This window comes from Chrysoperla carnea, chromosome 1, assembly GCF_905475395.1.
Source record: "Chrysoperla carnea chromosome 1, inChrCarn1.1, whole genome shotgun sequence".
NCBI lineage: Eukaryota > Metazoa > Arthropoda > Insecta > Neuroptera > Chrysopidae > Chrysoperla > Chrysoperla carnea.
The window spans coordinates 68,451,874-68,476,800 of NC_058337.1; the positions used below are offsets into that span (position 1 = coordinate 68,451,874).

Genomic DNA, 24,927 nt, shown 5'->3' on the forward strand with positions numbered 1-24,927 from the left:
ATTACTTTTTATAGATAAACAAGCAGCTCTATCGAGACTTGGCTAGTTTTTTACAGAATGTTTATGGTGGGATTTCACTTCTTTTTGTAGAAACATGGGCATATTGATTTATTTTTTTCAGGGTCGTCCGGTACTCCAGATTTTCGATTATCCTAGTTTTTATAGTTTTCCCTTTATGTGGCCATTAAACCCTAACTCTGTACCAAATTTCAGCTCTCTGAGTTTATAGGAAGTACTAGTTCTATTCTGATGATCATGAGTGAGTGAGTGTCAAAAATGCGAAACTTTGCTTCCGCTTAACTTCGGAACTAAATGACCTACACACTTGAAATTTTGGATTTTAAGTATGTGATTATTGCTTACTGGATGACGAAAATTTTTGCTTTCTGCTCTTATCCAGAGATTTTCAAATAGGGGCCTGAAAATGCGGCGAAATGGTTCCAGTAATGGATGGTATGGCAGTGTTTGCTTCGCGCTCGACTTGGCGGGGGCACTACCGTGCCCCCTGATTCAGTTGACAGTTACCATAGTGGCTATAAGACTAAAATGTTATCGCGAATTAATACGAATTTAAATAACAATAATATCGTAGACCACATTCCAGGGATTCATTAAGCAATACTTCAATAATTTTTTTAAACATTTTACTCAAAAATTTGAGTAATCATATTTCTTAAATTATCAAAATACTTATCATTGTGCTCCGAAAAATGTGAGATATTTGAAACTATCGAAAAATATACAAAATCAATGTTGTAAATTGACGATTCTGCGATATTGAACTACATTACAATGAATAAATAAAAACTTGTGTAATAAGTTTTTATTATTTCTATACAGAAAGTTATTTTTAAACACATCTTAAATAATTTATTATTGCTTTTACTTTTTTTTTTATAAGTACTTTAACTTACAAAATTATAATTATCTTATGATATTCAAGAAAGACTCTAATGGGTTTACATTAAAAATACATTTTATATTTTTAGACGAGAGTATACATTTGATGTCTACATATAAAAAAAATTGATATTAATTAAACTCTAACAAAGAACACTTAATATGTATTACATATGTTTTAATTTTAAAATATGTAGGTCAAAGGTAATTCCATAATCAAATATTATGCAACTTATTATATTTTAGAAATAATGTTTTTTATTGGGTCGATACTTGAAGAAAATTTTTTAAATATAAAATAAAAAGCTATTTTTTCGTAAAAATTATTTATTTTCGATACTCGTTTCGAAATCCCAGTCTCTTCTCTATAGAAAAAAGATACTTCGATCTCAAAACAATTGTCGCGAATAAATCTAAAATTTTTGATTTAACATTTATTATAGATTCGAAGATTGTTCCTTTAAACCAAAAGTTAGCTACCATTAAATTTTCTTTTTTCATCTAAGATTGTTTTTTTAATTCTCTGGATATAAATATATATATTTTCTTACCATATGGAAGATTATCATTGTCAAATAACATATACTGATTGTAGAAGTTGAAAGGTACTTATATCTAAGATTTCGATGAATTTTGTTGAAAAAGAAATTACAAATTTCTTTTCACATTGTCTATGAAAAAATTTATACAAATTTTTGTATAAACTTGTACTTTCCATTTTGTTTTCAATTATCAACATTTAATTTAAGGTTTGCAGATTTAATGTTCCTCAATAATGCTTTTTCATTTAGCTTTTATCTTGTATGTGGTCAGCCATTACTATGCGGTTTTAAAAACTACCTTCTAATTAAACCACTTTATTTCAATTTATCAAGCGTTAAGTTTACCTTTTATATTTATAATCTAATAAAGTCAAAACTTAAAGTTTTGAATAAAATAAAGAAAAACTTTCTTTGAACCACCAACAATGTAATTTATGTAAACGTTAAATCTATGAATAGTCTTATAAAAACTCGAGAAATTTCGTAAAATTTTCGTTTAGTTAAAATTATTTATTTTTTTTACTGTGTTTCTAACTGCTATGGTCATAACCAATACTTAGCCAGGAAAAAAATGTTTCAAAAGAAGTAGATACGTTTAAGAAACGCTATTACTGTTATGTAACTTATTTTCTTCTCATCTTTTAACTCTTTTTTGAAGATCATTTTTTAAGGATATTTTCCCCGCAAAAGATACTTTTTAAGAAATGAAACGAATAACACCATTGATCACAACTTAAGTTAGGTTAATGGAATGCTTTTAGAAGCTTGCTAAATGGATGGGCAATCGGTTATTACAAAGAGGCTTTTGTTGTTTCAATTATAAGAAACATGATTGTCAGATTTTTTTATCTCAAAAATTTCAGACTTATCACAAACGAGATATATAATGTGAGATTTGAAAAATCTCTCGTCTCAAAATTATTACTTACCATTAAGAAGATGATTAGGAATTTGCAATGTATTTCAAAAATTAGTTAAAATGGGTTCTGAACTCATATATAATGTTTTGGCCTGACACAACATTATATGTATTATGTAGTAGATTGGTGTCTAGATAAGTGTTACGTTAACCGGAAAAATAGACCGAAAAACTAAATCGAAAATTTTATGGGCCCGTACTATTGATGTAATTACGATTTGGTTGGGTTGAGTTTGTCAACTCTAGTGGAGTTGGTTGGGTTCTGAAGTTTTTATCCCTAGCGTTCTAAAATGGGAAACAGCAAATTTTTTCGTTCAATTTTTCCTGGTTCTATTTATTTTCGGATTATTTTTTTCTAAATTCACAATATGCTTTCTTTCAGAGCAAAAAATATGCATATATACTAGAAACTTTTATTTGAAAATTACAAAGTTTGCCCATTCTTATTACTGTTTCCTAATAAACAAAGAGGTTGTATGCTAAACAGCTTTACAATGATTGCGACCATGCCTTATAGTAGTACCTTCTCCCAGAAAGAACTGAATATTTTTAGATTTTAAATGCCTTCATTAAGTGGTAGCTTTTTATACACCTTGGAAATGAAGCAAAGTTCTTAGGATAATAATTATGCCAAAAATTTATAATTTGCCTTTTCTTATCTATGAGAACACATGAAATTTGAAGAATATTCCATAGGCTAAAAAATACGAGAAAGGAATACATTTAAAATAAATTGGACTTAGACTGAAATTAATTTAAGAGAATGTAAAGAGAACAGATGGAAGCGACTTTAGCGACGGGAAATTTATTGAGATGTTATGATTGTTATGGACTTTTATCGAGTCCTGCGTTCTTCACATTGCTTATGTTATTAGTCGCTTGTATACAAATAAGAATTATTCACTTCTTTTATATGGGTATAGATGTATATATTTAACCCTTTTTATTAACAGTTTGTCATTCTCAGTCTTAACTGGTTAATAATATTATGAAACGAAGTTTAATAATAATAAGTCTTTCTTTTTATTTGTTGATTTAAAATAATTTTCAAAATTATCCATAAAAAGGAAAACCAAGCTTACCTTTCTTTGTATTTGCATAACATTTTGTTGTGAACAAGTAGTACCATTTAAAAGAGCACCATTCGTTGTGACACCATTCCCACCACCAACACCTACACGACACCCTGGTGGTGATACACCAAGCCCACCACCACATGGAGTTTGATGCTGTGTTTGTTGATGTTGTGGTCCATTTGATTGTGGTATACTGGATGGTGTACCTTGTAATGGACCTGGTGGTGCATTTGCAGCTGTTGTCACAAATGTATGTAATGTATGCGTTGTCAATGGTGATGGTAATCCCGTTAACATTGAATGATGGTGATGGTGAGCCGCAGCTGCATGTGCTGCGGCAGCATGTGGATGATGTGGATGTGGTCCAGGCAAATGTATTGTGGCACCTGGATGATGGTGTGGATTAAACAAAGGATTACCACCAGCCGCCGCTGGATGCATTGGTGGTAATGCCAACATTTTCTGTAATGATACACCCCAAGGTAAATACCATGATCCCGTATGGTGTTGCATTATGCTGCCTTCTTTCTCAAAAAACTCACTTCACAAAAAATAAAAATAAAAAATTCTCTTCCGTAAAAAAAGCGTTGAAATTAGTCACATTACCACCCAACACTACCACTTAATTTTTTAGGAAAATCGTACTTTGGTTAAGATAAAAGATCTAGTTTTGAAAAAATGTCTTTTTTCTGGTGGAATTTTTCAAAATAATTAACAAAAAATAAATAAATAAAAAATAACAAATTTTTCTTTTTTATTGATTAAATATCACATAAAATGTCTTTTATTGGTTTCAAAGTTTGGTTGTTTTGGAACTACATTCGATTTTTTTTTAGGTATGTTTTGACTCACACGTGATCACAATAACAACACATTTGTAAATAAAAACAAAAATCACAAAAGAAAAAAACTTTCACTTAAAAAAAATTGAATGATTTGGATCGGAAAAACTGAAGAAAACTTTGGGTAATTTTTTCTTAAGAAATATTTTGGTGGCACGCGACGCGACGCGACGGTGTTTTCCACGCGTATAATTTTGATATGTGTGTATTCACTGTCTTAATAGAAAGTGAATTGATTTGAAGTTTTGATTAAGTCTACGACTCATGTAGAGATAGATGTTTTGTTTGTATTTATTGGTATGTACTTAACAGTTGAACGTCTGTATGATAACTGAATGTATGCAACACACAACAACTATCTCTTGCTGCTAGGTATGCTCAATGCGCGACTATATAACCAACAGTGGCGCACCACTCTCTCTCATACAGGCAGTCAGTGTTTCTATGTATGTAGTAAAACTGTGCGATCTCCACTGTAGTGAGTGAGTCTCTTCGTGTAGTAATCGTTGGAGTTGGACGTCGATGATGGATCGCATCGCGCGTCCGTCGTCGTCGTCATGTGTGTGTGTAAAGAATTTTTGTTTTTGCAATAAGAGCGCGCAAGTACCCACATAATATGTGTATGTAACACACACACATAGAATATATCTATGGCATGCATTTTCACATTGATAGGAAATTTTTTTTTATTTCGATGGAAGAAGATCTGTTGGTGAATTGTATCCTTTATGCCTTTCAATACAAATTGTTTATTTTATATAATAAACAATTTTTTATTGTATATTTGGTAAACAAGATCACAGTATATATTTTCTAATCTTGGGAGTCTTCCCTGCACTAACACCAAAGCACCAAATACATGACACAAATCGATACAGCTGATATATGCTGCTAATCAACAAGCATAATAAAGAAACTAATACTCTTGATAAGTGCATATCTAAATAGGCTATTGCCTCTCATGGGCATTACCACCTGGGCGCCGCGATCCCTAGAGACTATAATTACAGCAGAGTCAGTTTGCACATTACGTAGTACAACAGGTTATTTTTGTCGTTACGTGTCATAGGCACCCCAGAATTGGAAAGAGCTCAATACGTTAAAGACGGTCCTGTTTCTATACCCTACAACTACTTGTATAAGAACAAAATATATAATACGTACATTATACCAAAAGATTAAATTGTAGTCAATTTGTGGACTTCTTGCATTAGGATAAAGGATGAAGCATTAACTCATCAGCTATTTTCAAAAATTGTCTGATTGTATCAAGGCCTGTGTCTTAAAATACCATGGGCCTGTTGGTCACACTATTAAACAACGCTTAGACATTCAAATAGGTTTTTTTTTTCAAATTAATTAGGAAAATTTTGAAATAATCTCTTTCTTTATCATTTTTTATCTATTTACTTTTATATCGCTATCATTTTTTTATCTATGTATTTATTTTTAGCAAGTTGTTATAGTTCTTTATATATATATTAATGTTTCATATCTTAACAAACATATCACCTATCTATGAAAACATAATAGGCAAAAGCTAGACATATTGATGAATCTATCAATACTTTAGACTAGCCGCTACGCGCCCGCGTCGCTGGTCAATATCAACTTTAAAAACAAACACTACCACGTTATAGCCTTCTCTTCCTTTACCCCCATTTAACTCCCCTTTTGTTCGCCATTTAGTGGGTTTTTTTTAATTTTTTTTGCGGAACCCTGATTTAAATAAAAATAAAATACAGCCCATTATAACAATGAGGTATTCTAAAGGTGAAAAATTTTTAAAAATCGTTTAAGTAGTGGACTCAAAAAATGACAGATTTTCATACAAACTTTTATCGTCTATTTCACCCCCTTAGGAATAAAATTTCGGAAAATACTACGGATGCCTACCTTATACAAAGAACACACCCTCCGAATTTTAGGTCTCTATGATCAGCGGTTTAGGCTGTGCGTTGATCGGCCAGTCAGTGCATCAGTCATTAAGGACAAAGCATTTTATATAGGAGTTAGGTGCACGATTCGCAATCATTTTTCTCAGTAAGTAGAAAACAGGTAACTTTCTCAAGCATTTTGTATATTAAACTGACAATTTCTTCAAAGATGGCCCATTCTTACAGACACAGAAAAATCAAAGAAAACATCTACATTTTGTTTAAAAAAATAAAACTTAGGTAACATAACCTTATACTTTTTATTTTTCATGAAAGTTATTTCGCGTTTATTTTTACTCTTTTTTTTTCTTTCAAGTATTAGAGTACGGGTTTTAAAAGATAAAAGTTTTGTTTGTTCATGTCCTATACTCGTAAACAAAGAAAATGGCTCACTAAATATGTTGAGAATTCTGGATTTATTAATAGAGAGATTAATAGAGAATTTATTAATTAAGAGAAGATTACAAAATCTATAATATTTATAAAATATTTTACTTTCAAACAAAAATTAAGAATTTTCTTTTAATATGTGATCACGTTATTTCAGGGTAAAACTGGGCCACGCATTTTCCCTTTTGGAAAATTCCCATTCCAGGTTGTTCGTTTGTCTATCTGTCCTAACACGACTGTTTTTATTAAAAAAAAAAAAAACTTTTGCTTGAAACATTTTTTTGTAAACATCACTGTTTACTCCTAAGGCACAGTCATGTTATAGTACACAGTACAAAACAAAGTCGCTTTCCGCTGTCTGTCTATCCCTAAGTATGCTAGGTTCTTTAAACCTACGCAACGGATTTCGATACCTTTTTTTATTGGAGAGAGTGATTCAAGAAGAAGGTTTATATATATAATACATGCATAATTTAGTAGAGAAACATTGATAATTTTAGAGGTTTCTTATGTGATGCCGAACACATTTTTGTATATAAAGACACTAGCTGTGAACTACCCGCTTCGCTGGACAAATTAAATTTTAAATACCAAAAATTTGTTATAGCCTTCACTTCATATGCCGTCATTTACCCTCCTTTTGTTCACAATTTTCTTTAACCTGTAAAATAAACAGTGTTTCTTCACTATATTAGGCATGTATTATATAAAAAAAAAAACCTTCCTCTTGAATCACTCTATCTATTACAAAAAAACCACATCGAAATATGTTGCGTAGTTTTAAAGTTCTAAGCATACATAGGGGACATATGGATAGACAGTTGGAAACGACTCTGTTATATTCTTAGTGTAGTTAGTATCAGCAATGCACCCGTGCGAAGCCCAGGCAGGTCACTTGTATGTATATATAACACAACTGTGGCTATTTAAGAGTGGCTCTCTTTCTTCCCTTACATGAGTTAAAAAACTCAGTCAATTGTTTGTTTTCACTTGTTATGAACAAGAAGTAATATTAAATTAAATAGTAAAAACATAGATTGTAAAGTTGTCGTTTTTATATTTATGCTCAAAAGTTTCAGCTAAAAGTGACTCATTTTGTTTGTCAATTTATACATATTCCATAAAATGCTTGAAAACTACAACACGTAAAATACTATCCTGCTTGTAAACTTTTTCTGAGAGATTTAATAACGGGTATAATATGTTGGGTATTTTGATTGTAAATTTAATAACCATAAAAATATTTAATATGTTGTTTACTTGTGGCTTCAACTTACAATAATGATGATAACTTTTTAATATTTGTTTGGTTGTTATATTCATTTTTATTACCAACTTTGTTTCATATTAAATATCAATCGATGATAATTTTTATAGTTCTAGCAATTATAATCCTTCTAACAGTTTTAAAAGTTTTGTAAACAATAAACTTCAAATAATAAATGGAAAATTAAATTAATTAATTACTAGTCACAATTATAAAACCGTTCCATTTTTATTTTTATAGGAAAATTTAGGAATTGATGTTTACACTGCATGTACAAAAGTGTGTTTATTTCTTTAAAAATTAATGTTACTTGGAATAAATATGACCAAAAGCTGTTGAATATTGTTACATTCAATAAAAGAACTATCGCTCTTTGCTGTATTATCGTAATAATACCGATACGAGTATTGCAAATAATTAGAAGAATACAGCAGTTTTTTCATATTAGATCATTATTCGAGTATGAATATTTAGAATTATTCCTGAATGGAAATTTTTTGATTTACAACAAATCATGACAATTTAAAATTAAAAATACAAAATATAAATTAAATATAGTGAAAATCAGTATAAGTGTGCACAGGCATTTCGAAAAATATTATTAATTTTATTCAAAAGATTGCCCAAATTTTATTCCTGTGTTTGTACGTAGCATTGTATTTTAACCCCTCCCCAACAAAAAACAGGGGTGTTATAAGTTTGACCGCTATGTGTGATTGTTGTCTGTCTGTGGCATCGTAGCTCCTAAACGGATGAACCGATTCGAATTTTTTGTTTTGTTTGAAAGGTTATTTAATGGAGAGTGTTCTAAGCTATGTTGGAAGTGCGAGTTAAGACTCCTTTGTAAATTTCAATTTTTAAGTATTTTATTCCTTGCTAAGTACTGTGTTTTTTTTTTTGTAATTAAATTTATTAAGAAAGCATTTTTGGAAATTTGAACAAAAAACAGGGGTGTTATAAGTTTGACCGCTATGTGTGATTGTTGTCTGTCTGTGGCATCGTAGCTCCTAAACGGATGAACCGATTCGAATTTTTTGTTTTGTTTGAAGGGTTATTTAATGGAGAGTGTTCTAAGTTATGTTGGAAGTGCGAGTTAAGGCTGCTTTGTAAATTTCAATTTTTAAGTATTATATTCCTTGCTAAGTAGGTACTGTGATTTTTTTGCAATTAAATTTATTAAGAAAGCATTTTTGGAAATTTGAACGTTAATTTCAAATATAAAAATTCCGTCATGGTTTCATTAGAAGAAAATTTATTCAGTAAAAAAAATTCTGAATCTTGAAGATACAACGTGAACTATAAAAACACGACGTTCTTTTCTCCCTCATTGTTGCTTCACTCAATCATGTGGCACTTTCTTTTCCCTGAGTTAATAATTTACTTAAGTAGTTTATAAACAATAAAAAGGCGAAAAGGTGTATTACCCTTGTAGAATTTTGAACAATAAAAATAAAAAAATGCATTAATGCATTTAAAACAAAGGAAATTTTTCGATTTTCAAAAGTGAAAAAGTCTTTCAAAAACATTTTCAATAGTGGCATACAGTATTTAACTGGATTAAGTAGAAATATGTTTATGTAAAAAGAATATTAAATAATATTAATAAAAAAAAAGTGAAATAAAATGAATCATCAAACAATGTTGTGATTGTGAAATTTATTGCCATATTTATACTGTATAGTAATTCATTTTATTTTATCCAATTATTTATTTATTTATTTTAACACAAATTTGCTTTGTTTTTTTTTTCCAGCATTTACTCAATCGCACATTAATTTCAAGGTGATAAAAATGTAATCTTCTTTTTTAGCGTATTCAATTACTTCTATTTTATACTTAAATACACGAATTTATTAAAAAATTTTAGCCAAGCTGATCTTTTAACAATTAGCTTAGGTACGGAGGTGGTATTTATGTGCAATGTCCTAAAATACAAATTTTGAAGATATTCAATATAGATTATCAAATAAAAAATTTTAGAGCTTCAAATATCCATAAATAGTTAATTCTATTTTCAGCATGTTTGCTAACTATAACAATTTCAAGTTGGAAGGCACTTGTCGAAAAATTTTCCAAATTAAACACGATAATTAAAGATAAATTGTTTAGGAGCGCTTATGAAAGATTGAAACTTACCAATCGGTAGCTATAGTTTCGGCCAATCGTAATCAGCCAATGTATAGTTTACAGAGGTTTTTCATGACACTATAGAACATAAAAGATTGCCAATTGAAATCTTTGATTTTGCCTTTCCGGTAAAAATAAAACAGGTTCGTGTTTAAAAATAAATTATCTAACATGTATAGAAAAGAATTAAAGTAACAAGCGTATTATCGTAAGAGGGGGGGGGGGTTCAGAATCCATTTATTATGAGTAAGTCAGTTACGAAAATGAATTGTATATTATAGATTTTGATCAGGAAGTGCTAAACTACAACATATCATTTTTTTAAGTAATCATTATAAATTTTTTCGTAAAATGTTAAAAAAATGAATAATCTATAATACAAAAATCGCTGAATGTGTTGCGTAGCGCAAACCTCGAGAGCAGCTGAATCGATTTCGAATTTTTTTTTTATAATATTCCTTGAAGTACAAGGATGGTTCTTACGGTTAGAAAAATTTAAAAAATTGCCTGAAAAAGTCTAAAAACATCACTTTTCTATATTACCATACAGAATATTCGTAATAATCATTAAAAGTCAATTTCAACTTTAATACCATACCATACAGTTTAAGTGTTAGTAGAGGGGTTTCGGGAAAGCAAAACAATTGAGTGACGTTAGTATCGTATAAATATTAATGTCAATATTTATCAATATATATACTATTGTAACATTACTCAAAAACATATTGTCTATGGTCAAATGTAAATTGTCTGTGGTAAAATGTCAATTGAAATGTAAACGTCTCTTTACTGTGCATCTATAATATTACTCAATTATAGATGCACAGCAAAGAGACTATATTAACTTTCTTGTTCCTTTTTTATCTTACCAGCTAACCCGGTGTCCCAAATAGCAGAACATTAATAAAAAAAAATTAAGAATCGACTGTTAGACGGTATGAAGGTCGCCGGGTCAGCTAGTTTCTTATAGATATGGTACCTGGTGGATAAACATTTAGGCTTCAATTTGAAAATAATAAATTCAAAATGAAGAAAAAAGAATGACAACCAAAATTAGTTATTAATTTATAAGCCAGCAATGTAGTGGCAGACAATTTCAGTCAGTCACTCAATATATTACAACTACAAAAACAAAATTGAACTGGATGGAAGCGAATTAATTTATTTCGACATCAGTTTGAATAATAAACTTTTTTTAATAGAAATACAAGACGTAGAATAAGATGGAAGAAAATGATAAAGGTACCTTCTAAAAGCTTTAAGGAGATTAATATGAAGATATTACGAGGCATTTTGTTAGTGTGTGCAGTATATATTTTAATATAATTAATTATTATTTTACTTCAGTAAATTTATACAAATGATAACTTACTAAAATTGACTTGACTGACTGGTAAAATGAATGAATGACTTAAACTGTTAAAATTTATTCATCACACCATTTCACAGACAGAAACACTACAAACAAACATGATTAACTTTATAACAATGCTGGAAAATTATTATTTTTATTTATTAATTGTCATAATTCAGTATAAATATCCAACATCCTGTTTAACAAGGTTTTAGTGGCTTAAGTTATCATCCGTTCACAACCCCAGTGTAAGCAAATGTTACTAAATCTTGCCGAGACGTCTACACATAAATTACTTAAAATTATAAATAAAAGTTTGTCACACACGACCTGTATAAATAAAATAGGTTCAATATTCACTCAGGCTGCTTAGCAAAACACTATGAGCTGAGTATTTTGTATATTTTTAAAGGTCAGATCCTTCTTAAAAGGACTTCTCAAAATTCGAATTACTTTCGGAGATACAGCCGATTTCTGGTAACGAAGTTCGAAAATAACTTTGAAACTATATATATATATATTTTTTTTTTTGAAACTATATTTTTCGACGTGATCGAAATGATACCTCAAGTTCTACACAACCGATTCCTTTAAAATTTGTTGAGAATCTTCTTTATAAATATCTCTATCGTCTGAACTTTGAATTTAAAAAAATTTAATTTTGAACATTTTTAAAAATTCAAAAAGTTAAAAAAAGGGGTCAACCAAATTTTTGTTTTCATTTCGACGCCATTTATTTAATTTAGAATTTATCCTTATTGATTCGGATCAGTGCACAGTCTGGAATCATGCCAACCAGGGTGCTGTGTTTTTTAAGCCCCCACTTCATCGCTCTGTAGTTCGAAGAATTGTTTTATTATATTTTTTAAATTGATAAAATGGCTACATAAACGTTTTTCATTTTTTTATCCCAAATATTAAAATCCGTACAGTCGTGTTTGCGTGACTGAGTAACAAACATACAAACTTTTGCATTTATATAATTAGTAGGAACTACGAAGTAGAATTACTAATGTATTACCAAATTACTGAAATTCCTTGAAACTCAAGTGAAAAAATTAGCAAAAAATTTAGTAAAATCGAATATATATGTATATATTCTACTATCGCTATATTTTTAATAAATGATAATTATTTTTAATAATATGAAGTTGCTAAATTTAAGACCCCTGGTGCTAACTCTGTTCTGTATCCAACAAATACGAACAACAAAGGAAATATTGCCAACTAATACATTCGATAAATAATATTGAAATAAGATCCTTATTTATTAAATCCTCAATAATATTATTAATAACATATAAAATATTAATCAATTTTGACTGTAACACACTCAAAACTACTCATCGAAGTGAATAATATTGACCATCAAAACGAACTCTCTCCAACAACCGCCTAGTAGCACAAATACAATAAATTACTGATTGATTTGTTTAGGCTGATAGATATAATTTCAATTTTAATGCTTTGTGGTTGGATTAATACCAAAAAAATATAAATACAATTTTTGGAAAACATTTTAATATAAATCGAAATAATTATTTTTTGTAAACTACCAAATGCGGTTTGACGAATGTGTACACGTATAGATTTAGAATAAGCTCTACCAGCTGATGAGTACGCTTCTAAAAAAAACTTTTGATCGCCTCGTTTTATATGTTTGTTTAAATCTATAATTTTAAACAGACTGCGTGTCTGTCCTATGGATGAGGTCTACCAGCTGATGAGTACGACCTAAAAATACGTTTGGTCGTCTCGTTTAATTTCACTTACCGTGAAAATTATAGATATAACTCTGTAAATCCTCTGTATGGACGCTTTTGGGCGGTGAGATTTAGTTTCCCTTTGCGCTGATCGATCTCTTGCCGATAATCGATTTTTTAATTATTCCATTTTATTCATTAACTTTAAGATTTTCCGTTTCAAATGTTCCTTTTATCTTTTGAATAGTTCTGTTTTTTAGATTTACTCATTTTCATTTAATTGTATAAAATACAAAACGATGTGGATTTCTCAACACACAGAAAAACAATGATCTTGGATGGCAACGTAACAAATAGATATAAAGAGGAGCACAGCCAACTTTTTCGAAATCTTTTACTCTAAATTATGTGGATTTAATTGACTACAGATGCATCTGATATTGTTATCTCGAAGAGCGACATTCGAAATATAATGTAATATTTCTAATGCCAACATAGATACTACAGTATCTGTAAGTATATCATACCAGCATGGTAGTAAACGCCAAATATTTCTTACCGTGATCGGCAAAAAATTTCTTACTGTGTAAAAATACTCACACTCCAATACAAAAAAAAAGGGAAATATTTCAAATTGACTTACCCATAACTCATAAACGTTTGAATATAGATTACAGTGCCCATTGAAATTCTTGTTCTGGATGAGAAGAGCTACAGCATCGCACAATATGAGCAAATATGACGGAGATTCCATTTCCATAAGATTGGTTTAATCCAATTTTTGGCATATTGAAATAATTACAATAATAATTTTTTTTAATCATGCTGGTATACCTTTACCATAAAGATGTATAAATCTATGTGTACTAACATCCTTTAATTTCGAGCTATCAAATATAATCTCTCAACTGAAGTTATGTTAACAATTTTCGAAAATGATAATGTAGACTTCAGCATAATAAAAGCAATGAACAATGAAATAACGAAAATATACATTAAGACATATATAATATTCTGATACCATAATGTTAATTTCTTATTAAATAGAATAAATGAATTTTTATTTTAAAAATATAATTGTCAATATTCATTAATACAATATACATTTTTATAGAGATACAAATATATGAATCTATCAAGAAACTCGTTCATTAAAATAATTAAAAAATTGAGTAATAAATTTCATAAAAAAAGCCGATTTCTTTCAATAGGTATATTTTATTTATAAAGTTTTTTTATCTCTCCAGGAATTCATAGACAGCGAAAAATTTCGATGAAAACAACATCTAACGACAACATTAAATCATGCTCTAAAACGTTAGTTAATGTGTTAAAGCCATATTATTTATAAAAAGAGTAGAATATAAATTCTTCCATTAGATGGAGGGAGGAACGAACGTACTTGTGGTACTATAAGACAGATATGGTCCGAATACAGTCGCAGGCGTTCGAAGATCTTATATCACTTCCAAGGGCCTCTGTTCGCAAAGTTGTTGCGGGTATTACAGGACACCGGTAGGGCGGGAGGCATGCTGAACGCCTGGGCCTAGCAGAATAACACGAATACTGCAGGAGCTGTCTCAGTGGTGAGGAGGAGGAGACAATGTTTCATCTTCTCTGTCACTGCCCAGCTCCTGTCATGAGGAGTTAGTTATAGATTCGACACAGAGGAGATGGACTTACTTGACCCAGCCTCTCTTTGACGACCTCTCCGACCTAAAGTCAGTTGACGTCAAAGCTCTTCTGCTGTTCTTAAACAGCTCCAAATGGTTCATGGAGTCGTGGCCGGGGTTGGATCAACCCTTTTTCGGTATCACAACGGACCCTATGGTCTAAGTGTGTCCCACACCAGCACTGCCACTCTAACCTAACCTAACCATAATTTTCCAAATAAATAAAAGTTTCAATATAATTTCATCTATCAACATTTCATCATTTCATCATATTATATTAAATATTAATAATAATTAACGTGAGTATGATTTAACGAAATTTTGTCCGATCGACCATACGGCGTGCTCTCTGCTAATAGAATTCACACTGCACTGGCAGATACATATAAAACTTTGTTTTGCTTAAAAGAGATGGGCAACAATCTTCGTTTCAAAACTTCTTCGTTTTTTTAATCAATTTTAATTTCACTTTCAGATTTATCATCTTTGTTTTTATGCGTAATATAGCATACTTAACCTCAGGAAAACACCGTAATCAGATTCAGATTGGTACGCTTATGGACGTTGGTTGTCAGCGAATTCCATTGCTCTCTATTCTGAGCAGTTAGTTATAGATTCGACACATTATTAATCTTACTTCATCGGCTATTCTTTATAATAATATCTTTTTTTTTCTATCCTATCCTTTTTTAAATGATTTTATAAGTTTGATACGAATCTATGTGACGAAATTTTTGTATTTATGTATCTATGTGAAAACGTGATTTTCACTTACTTCAAAACGTCGAATTTAATTGAAACCCCGCACCCTTATTAAGGACCAATGACAATACAATTATTCAATAAGTTTGTCCGATTTTTCTGATCAAGATCTTCAGGATTAGCGATTTCCATACCAGAAAATATGTACATTTATTTGCGCTTCCACCATATTTATACTGAATTTTTGATTAATAAATAATTTAGTTTAAAAAACTAAAAAACAAAACATAAATAATAGTTTAAAAAACAAAACAAACATACTTTTGTAACTAGCTGAACTAAAAAGTAGAAAATAATTTGTATAACAAAAATCGTTATATCGTTAAAAACGTGGGGTGGTTTTTAAGATTTTTTATATGACTTTACTTTTACCAATACCTGCCAATAAAGTATTTACAATAATTGAAATCTAGCATCCCACACGTTTTTACGATAAAATAATTTTTTTGATAGAAATTATTTTCTGCTTTTTAGTTATACTTATACAAACAACAGCTAGTTACAAAACTAGTGTTTTAACTATAATTTATTTTTACCTTGTAAGCTCCTTTGTAGGAAACTAAAGTATATTTAAAAAAATTAACAGCCTGATATAAAATGTAAATGTTAAAATCTATAATATAAAGAGAAGAAAATGAAAATTTTATCCAACCAATCAAATTACATTAAATCAAATCGAATCAACATTGTAATTTATTTGAAATGTAAATTACATTTTAATATTATGTATGTATTAATTAATATTCATTATGCTTCAGTATTATTGAATGAAATATATCCTTTATTTACGTTATATCTAACGGAAAATGAAACTTATATTGAATTCATATAATAATAATAAATATATTTTAGCCATTGTATTGTAATTCAACTGATGCTTATTCTGGAAGTCATCGTCATTCAAACTAAACTAACAAGCTATGTCCTTTACCATCTAGCTGTCGGTTAGCTCGTTTAAATCTGTCTAATGTTGATAAGTTGATATCAATGAGTTTCTTTTATTATAAATATCTGCACTTTATGTTGCGGCCAGACATCAAGACGAATATCAAACAATACCAAAAATAGGCTAACATATAATGAATGTATTGCATTCACTTTGAGATGTGATATTCTGTTCAGCAGTTGTCTATTTTCATTATTGTTTGGGGGTTCGTGCCTGGCCGTAACTTTAGAGATTTTAATAAAAATAAGAATGGTTCCACTTTGAATGAAATGGCAATAATGATATGTTTAGAGCACTAGAGAGAAAAGGAGAATTGGTTATAGGCTCTTTAGTTAGTTACTTGGGTCTCACCTTTTCCCAATCAAAAGACAGAAAATACATTTTTTCAATCTTTTTTAAATCTTAAACAAACACTGAATGAGTTAAATTCCAGTTTTGAATTTAAAAGTTTGTATATTGTTATGTTGGCAAATTGAAGACATTAAGATTTAATGAATATGTGGGAACACAGTGAAATAATAAGAGAGATACCGAGATTTATACACGGTAAGAAATGTATGGCGTTTATTACAATGCTGGTAAAAAGACAGATACTCAAAAAGTATCTGAAAATACTCTTTGTAGTATTGCCTTAAGATCCATGGCTATGGTGATATTTACAATACTTTATGGTAAATATTGTAAATAACGATCGATAACTTATTAGTAATGGATCTTACGACAAAATACCACAAAAACATTGAAATACTCCTTGCATTTTTAAAGTGTAAGGAACATCTATAATGGTAATTTTTATTATGTCTTCTGAGACCTCTAGACCGAGAGAAAATTCAAAACCACGCAGAATTAACAGCTAGCATATTTACAGTCATTATCTCGATTTTTACAAAGGGGTATCCTTTTACCCTTAAAAAAATTGCAAAAAATCGTGAAATTTTTTTTATCTCCAATTTCGATAAAACTCAATATATAAAGTCATTTTGACCCAAAAGTACAAAAATTGGGTGCATTTGATGACTGGTCAAATAGTTTTTGAGATACGGGCTAAAATCGGTCCAAATATTGCGATATCTCATAAACTCTGCATCCAATCATTAAATTAACCTGATATTTATACTTTTTGGATCAAAATTACCCCATCCACCGAGTTTCATCAAATTCTTAAACAAAAATTTTTTTTGCGTTTTTCTCGATTTTTACAAAAGGGTAAAAATTTATTTTAAATCAAGTAAGAAGATATTATTTTTGTAATAATGGTTTTACACGAACATCGTATGAAAATTTTTACCGTGAGTAGGATTCTTAGCCATTTTCAAAACTTGAGTTATTTTGAATTTTTGAAGATTTTTTTTTTGAGGATCAACTTTCTAATTTAAAGTGTTGTATCTCTTAAAATCTAAATCTTTGCAGTATTACCCACCTATTTCAGTTCAAAACTATAACCACCCAACACTAAAAGCATTTCGTGTTGTGATCGCGAGTTAAACAAACAACTTTTGTGTCAAGAAGTATTCGAGTATCATGATAAAAATTAAAAAGGAATATTTATACAAAATTAAATTAAAATTTATTCATTTTATATGATAAAGACACACATAAATACAAATTTAAATATTTCCGTGAGAATATTTAATATTTATGATATTTATGTGGTACAAACCAACAAAAAAAAAATTAATTTTCATATAAATAAAATTAGACATCATATTTTCACGTGCGTTTATAAAACTTAAATAACTTATAACACTTGTGAGCTGTTGTTATAAACAATAAAATTATACGTTCCATATGGAAAATAAATATCTATTAAAATTTTAATATTTCACAAAATTTGATTGTTCGCATTGGTGGTTACACATGAACATATAAATTGCGTGTCAAAATAACTTATAATTTTAGAGGTAGAAAGAACAAAATATTATAAATTTTCGAAAAAACAAAAGAAGAACCACATAGAGCACATTAGTAAATAAATTCTGTTTTGTTTTAATATACTCACGAGAAACAGTACCTACCGTAGCTATTTCGATTCCATTGTAAAATTCTTAAAAATTTATAGCATTTCGAAATGTATTTACCTGTAAAAGAAAACACAATTCTATTAACTGTTTGAAACTAAATAAATTTATGTGCAGTTACTAATAATTTTCAATGATATAAAAATTAAATATTATTCCATTTAAAAATATGCTGAAACTATCCGAACCAAAGAGGTGAGAATTGTCCACTTTATCTAGATCGATATTTAGTTATTAAATACACTTCTGTTTTTAGAACAGCGGCAAAGGGTGGTTTGCTCCGCCATCTTTATCCGTTGTATCTTTATCCGTTCAGATTTGTTCTTTTATTGAAGAAACCTACCTTAAACGGTAGAATAATTCATTATTTTCCTTCGTCGGGAGGAACGAAGTACTTTTCTCATTCAATATGCGTGGGAAAAATAGTTCATTACCGCCTTAGTGTGATAATAAATACATTCCCGCACTAGAGCGGTAATGAACTCAGTTACTATAGAAACTTTTTTTTACCACTATTATAATTTTCTATTTTTCTCTATAAGCCATGATAAATTTTAAATAATAATTATCGCTTATTTTTACATTTTAGAGGCGTAGATAAAATTTGTACGATGTACGTGTGATAACGCATTATTAACGTACTGCTGCGATTGTCCACTTTGTGCTACGTTCTCGTTGTGCAAATTTTGCAGGCGTACGTTAATAATGCTGTCATCCCACTAGTATCGTAGATAACTTTTTACGCCTCTGAATCATTGTTTATAATTAATTACTTATCCTTATTTGCAATTTTTTAAGCTGCATAGATAGAATCAGTAGTAACGAGCGTTTGGTATAATAGTGTTGTTCTAGCAAACGTTGGAGAGTTCGACCTGCATAAATTCGACACGTGAGCCACAGTAAAACTTTCTTTGTTACCAAACCTATCTTTATTAAGCCTCAAAAAGATAGATCAAAGGAATCATGGAATTTTTGTCTCATAACGAGCTCAGGGTTATTATAAAAGTTTTTAAGGGGTTATACCAGTTGGGAGTGCTGGAAACCACAATTTTTTTTTTTTTTTTTTGGGGAAGACCTTAACAAAAATATAAAAAACATATACAATATACATATAACAAATTTCTTTAATTTAAAAAAAAATTAAAAAAGGTGTCCGGCGATGTGCACCATATATATCTCTGTTTTGGATTATTTAAAATGAAAAAATACAAAAAATTTTTTTGTCGATAGATGAATACAGATATTAATCTAAGGAATAGTCGAAATTATGATTTTTGACAAAATACTTCCAACTTCAAAGTAGTCTAAAATATCGAAATAATTTTCAGAAATCTTATTCCTTCGATTAATACCTCGAGAAAATGGCTCAAAAATTGTGTAAAAATTCGAAACCAATCGATTGAGCCGTTTTGGAGAAATAATGCACACCGACTTTGAAAACGTCTTTTCGAGAAAACGCGTTTAAAGTTTCAAACGTTTTTAACACTCGATTTTGTTTATGTCTTCTTAGTCTTCATGAATCAGTTGGTTAAGGCGTAAACAATTCCGTCCGCGGTATGCTTTTGGTAGCGGGTTCGATTCCCGCCGTCGCAACAAAATTAATTTAATTAATAGTTGGGATGGGCTCGTGTAATGCATGGTATATTCATGGAGGAGGTGCACTCAAGCCTCTGAAATTGAGGAGCTGATAAATGAAATTATCAGCGGAAAGGTTGTAAAATACATAAATGGTATCCTAACCTATCTAACCTATCTTCGTGATTATTTCTCGGATAATCTTGAATTTTCAAAAAATATACTGTAAGTGGTCAATAAAAATGCAACACTACCTTATTTATATATCAGATATAATTGATGGTTGAAAAATAAACATTTTTTAATATGTTTAGTGCCACCAAGTATATTTGATGTATATAACGTACTGCATTGTTGTTGCCCGCAAGATACATTCCGGAAATTTAAAAAAAAAAATCGATTCGTTGAAAATTATATATAACTGATATAACTGAAAATATAACTCTTCAATATCTATAATATTTTTTTTATTCAGAAAAGTTAAGTATGGAAGAAATTTTTTCAGATCTCTAAAATAGAAGTGTTTAAAAAAATTGATATTAGAATTTGTTCGCAGGAAGAAGAACCATCTGAATAATTCAATTGATTATCGGTACACATTCATGGGGGCTCAAGATGGAGAACTATGAAAATGGAAACTTTACCACTATTATAATGTACCTATGCTTAATAATAATACTATGCCCTTATAAAAAAAGGTAAAGTTATTTTAACCAGAGTAGGTGCTGATACATCCAACTGGGCTGTATAATAAATAACCAACCCTAAAATAACAATACTCTAGTGACGTCACTACGTAATTTAAAGAACAACAATAGAATATATAAGAAAACGACACGAAGAATGGCACGGTGTACTCGCGTAAATACAACACAAAAACTAGAAAAAAAAAATGAAAATAATTTATAATAATAAAAAAAAAAACAGAAATAAAAAGAAATAAAAAGAAAGGAAGAAAGTAAAAAGAATGAATAAAATTCAAGTTTACGAAAGAAATAAGCATAATAAAGAAACAAACAATTTTCTTTTTACAACAACTACTACTACTAACCCAAAGGAATCGGATATTTAATTTTATTTGTAGGAACCAGGCCAGGAAATCACTGTGATGAAAAATTGCATCATCGTTATTCAGTCGGTACAAATCGGACCGTTTCGATACGTTTTTACTAACTACGGAAATAGCATACTACAAACATATACACTAAGTATAAAATGTACATACCTATTCGTTGGGTGCAGAATCGAATTTTAAGCCGGGCGGGGAATTTTTCTAAAATTAAGTTCTATGTTTTTCCATCATATTATTAACATAAGTTTTCCAAAAATTATTTTATATATGTAATAATATAGGCTATTTTTTAAAAAAAAAAAAGGTAGGCTCATTACATGAAAACATTGTATGAAAACTCATATTAAGTAATAATATAACCAAAGGAAACAGAAAATTTAAAAATTTTCCCGCGTGGCACTAAATTCGATGCTGCACGCAACAAACTCAGCCTTATTCGTTATAACAGAGGTATAAAGCGAATGTGTTCTATACTCTAAACCTGTATTTTTGTAGGGCACACGGGAGTTTTATTTTTGTAAGGGTTAAAATTCAATAAATATTATTTTACTTCCATCAACGTATTTAGGTTTATCCCCAAAAATTTGTTGCGATTTCTGCAATGCTAAAATAACACATAAAAACTACGTGTTTTTCTATGCGAAAAATTTTTCACGCGATATCCCGCTAAAAAATGTCCGGTTTTGAAATATTAAATGAAAACGAAATTTTTGAGAGAAAAAAAGGCTTGAAAATGCAAATATTGAAGGAGGATATACTACGGTTATTTGCAACTATAAATCAAAGATAAAAAATGTACGGTGTACCAGCTGGTGCAATTTTTAGCTTTTTCACACTTCTTCACTAAAAATGATCCTTCATTACGACTACCGGTTTATAAGAGGAATATATTGTTTATTAGCACATTCTGCGTTATTTAAACATGGCAGGCAAAATAAAATTCGATTTCCAATGCTTCTGATTGCAACCAGAAACCATAATTACAACAATATTTCATAATAATTCTTTTGTAACAGAAGAAATAACAAATAACACAGAAGGTGGAATTTTGCATATTTTGGCATTTTTTAGCGAATTTTGAAAAATCACTATTTTTCGAAGCGCCATATCTCGGTAAAAGTTAAGGAATGCTTTTTCCGAAGGGCGTAAGAAAAAAAGTTTTTGAGCAAAACAGGAGTTAGTTAAAAAATTTTGCAGTCCTCCTTCCCCTTCTTTTTTTGTACAGGGTCCTCGAGGTCGAATGCTTGAGCAAATGTTAAGTAACCATCCCTGAACAACATCTCAAAGTTTCATTTACTTTCGATTTATTTCCATCTAAGCCTACTTTTTCCTACCTGTCAACTGGAGTATTAAGGATATTTACCTACAAACATGCAACAGTTTTCATGGATAGTGTCATAAACACAAAACATAAAAAGAAATCAAAATTATTAGCGGATTGAATTACAAAACATAAATTTCGTTTATTCAGCAATATCATATAGGTGTAGCGTGATGTTTTACCCACTATTTTATAACAGGTTTAAAAACATAACTTCTGTATTTCTTATAGATATCTAACCGAGTACCATCCACATAAAACGTTAGAAAAACGAGCGTTATAATAGATAATTTATATTCATTTAACGTAATAAATTACACAAATTAATTTTTTATATTACAGAGATATTTAATTTAAAATACAGTTTTTACTGTTCATTTGCCACTCTGTTCAACAGTTTGCTTTAAACCAAATATAAACTTAATGGACAATATTCCAAGCTCTTCAAGTGAAAATTATTACGTACAAACTACTCGAAACCATTTGTACATGACTATTAAAAAATGGCATCATACCATCGTTGGAAAATGGCAAGGATGAAGAAAATGAGTTATGTTTTTAGTTATAAATAATCACAAAAAGAATAATTCGTAACAATTAGTGTAAAAAGAAGAGTTAATTTATATCGGGTGATTTATTTTGGTCAATCCGCGGAAATTTCTCTTCAGAGAAGTTTTATTTAAAGAACAAGTGATAACAAACAATTGACTGTTGTGAGTTAATTGTTGAAATACTATGTATATACAGTGTTGATGACGCAATCGTTTGTTTCTTGACGTCACGTAACTAAAGAAAGATATCCACTCTTAAATAGCCACACACACATAACTGATCTTGCTCTATTAATACATACTATAAAATTTGCACCTAATTAGCGCCCTCGTGGGTAAACAGTGATGTTTACAAAAAAATGTTTCAACAAAAGTTGTTAATTTTTTTTATAAATGACAGTAAGAAATGACATTTAAACTTTTGTTCTATCTCTAACGGTTTACAAGATGGGTCCTACGAACCCAAGACCCAGTTGACCTGTGTTGCTCATTTACGAACTCGACCTCACTTTTTACGTCCTTTTTTTTCGGAAATAGATTCGAAATCATAAAACGCTAAAAAACGAAATTACAGTTTTTATTTATTTACGGGTACCTCTTTGTTTTAAACATGTAAAAACAAACAATTGATTGAGTTAATTTTTGAAATCCCATGTATAGATAGTATTGATTACTCTTTCACATTACACATACATACATGTCACACATATTTAACTGATAATCCCATATTAATACATGCTATGAAATTTTCATATAATGTGTGCCCCTTGTGAGTAAACAGTGATGTTTACAAAAAAATGTTTCAAACAAAAGTTGTTTATTTTTTGATTTTAAGAACATTTTTTACATTTAAACTATTGTTCTATCTCTAACGGTTTACAAGATGGGTCTTACGGACCCAAGACCCAATTGATCTATGTTGCTCATATACGAACTTGAACTCACTTTTTACGTCTTGAGTTATCGAGGTGACAGACGGATGGACGGACAGACAACCGAAAATGGGCTAATTAGATGATTCTATGAACACATATATACCAAAATTTTTTTCGTAGGATCTATATTTTTAAGCGTTACAAACTTGGGACTAAACTTAAAATATTATGTTTATTTCATATATACATGGTATAAAAAGTACTATGGAGTCTTTGAAATTTAAATCAATAGACTCACTATTTGAAGCATAGTTAACATAGAAGCTTGACGTTTTACGAATTATATTTTTGAGTTTAAAATTTTTTTTTGTTAAATTTGTTGTGGGTGTTATTTTCTCTATAATGTGACAGTTGCAAAATAATTATTTACGTGTAGGTTATGTATTACAACAAAGAATTACAAACTCAACCTATGAATATATTAATAAAATATTTTATTGAATACATAATTTAATAATATAAGACACTTTGCATATTTATATGGAAATTTTTGCATCTATAAATAGCTCTTCCTTAAGTACCATTGAGAAAAATAAGATAATCATATTTTTTTAAATTTGAATTTTAATTAGATAATCCTACATTGGATATAGTTCTTTCTTATTGATTATGAGGTTCATTTCACGTTACTTGAAATATAGACTTTTCAATCTATACACACGGCACTGCAATGGGTCGCAAGGTGTAAAAGTTCGCTTTTCTATTTAAAACTTTCATTTCATAGTGCGCGTACGCTGAGTTACAAAAAAACTTGTATGTAGCGTGTTTTTAATAATAGGTTTCTTTTGCATATACTAAAATTATCTAAGGGTTTTACCTCGGAATCTAACGGAATAAGCTGAATTTTTATAATAATCTTTATTTAGATAGTACTAATGCTGTCTCAAAAGTCACATAGGGCCACGCGTACGCTTCCTTAGACATTCAAGGTCTCACGTCGCAAAAATCATGTTTTTGATCATATCTCTTTTCCTTTGCCATCAATCGTATTTATATTTAGATATTGTAGAGAATAAA

At 29.7% G+C, this 24,927-nt stretch overlaps 1 protein-coding gene across 4 annotated transcripts in view; it reads right to left on the minus strand.

Annotated features, from left to right (window-relative positions):
- The window catches only part of LOC123290911 (RNA pseudouridylate synthase domain-containing protein 2-like), a 730,776-nt gene that overhangs the window by 368,351 nt on the left and 337,498 nt on the right, over nt 1-24,927 (minus strand). For 2 of the 4 annotated variants that reach the window (XM_044871288.1, XM_044871286.1), the window contains exon 1: nt 3,444-4,120. The exons of the other annotated variants lie outside the window; for them this stretch is intronic. In XM_044871288.1, the coding sequence (XP_044727223.1) occupies nt 3,444-3,950 (507 nt within the window). In that variant the 5' untranslated portion in view covers nt 3,951-4,120. Of the gene's footprint in view, nt 1-3,443; nt 4,121-24,927 lie in introns of those variants that run through there. 4 annotated transcript variants of the gene reach the window in all.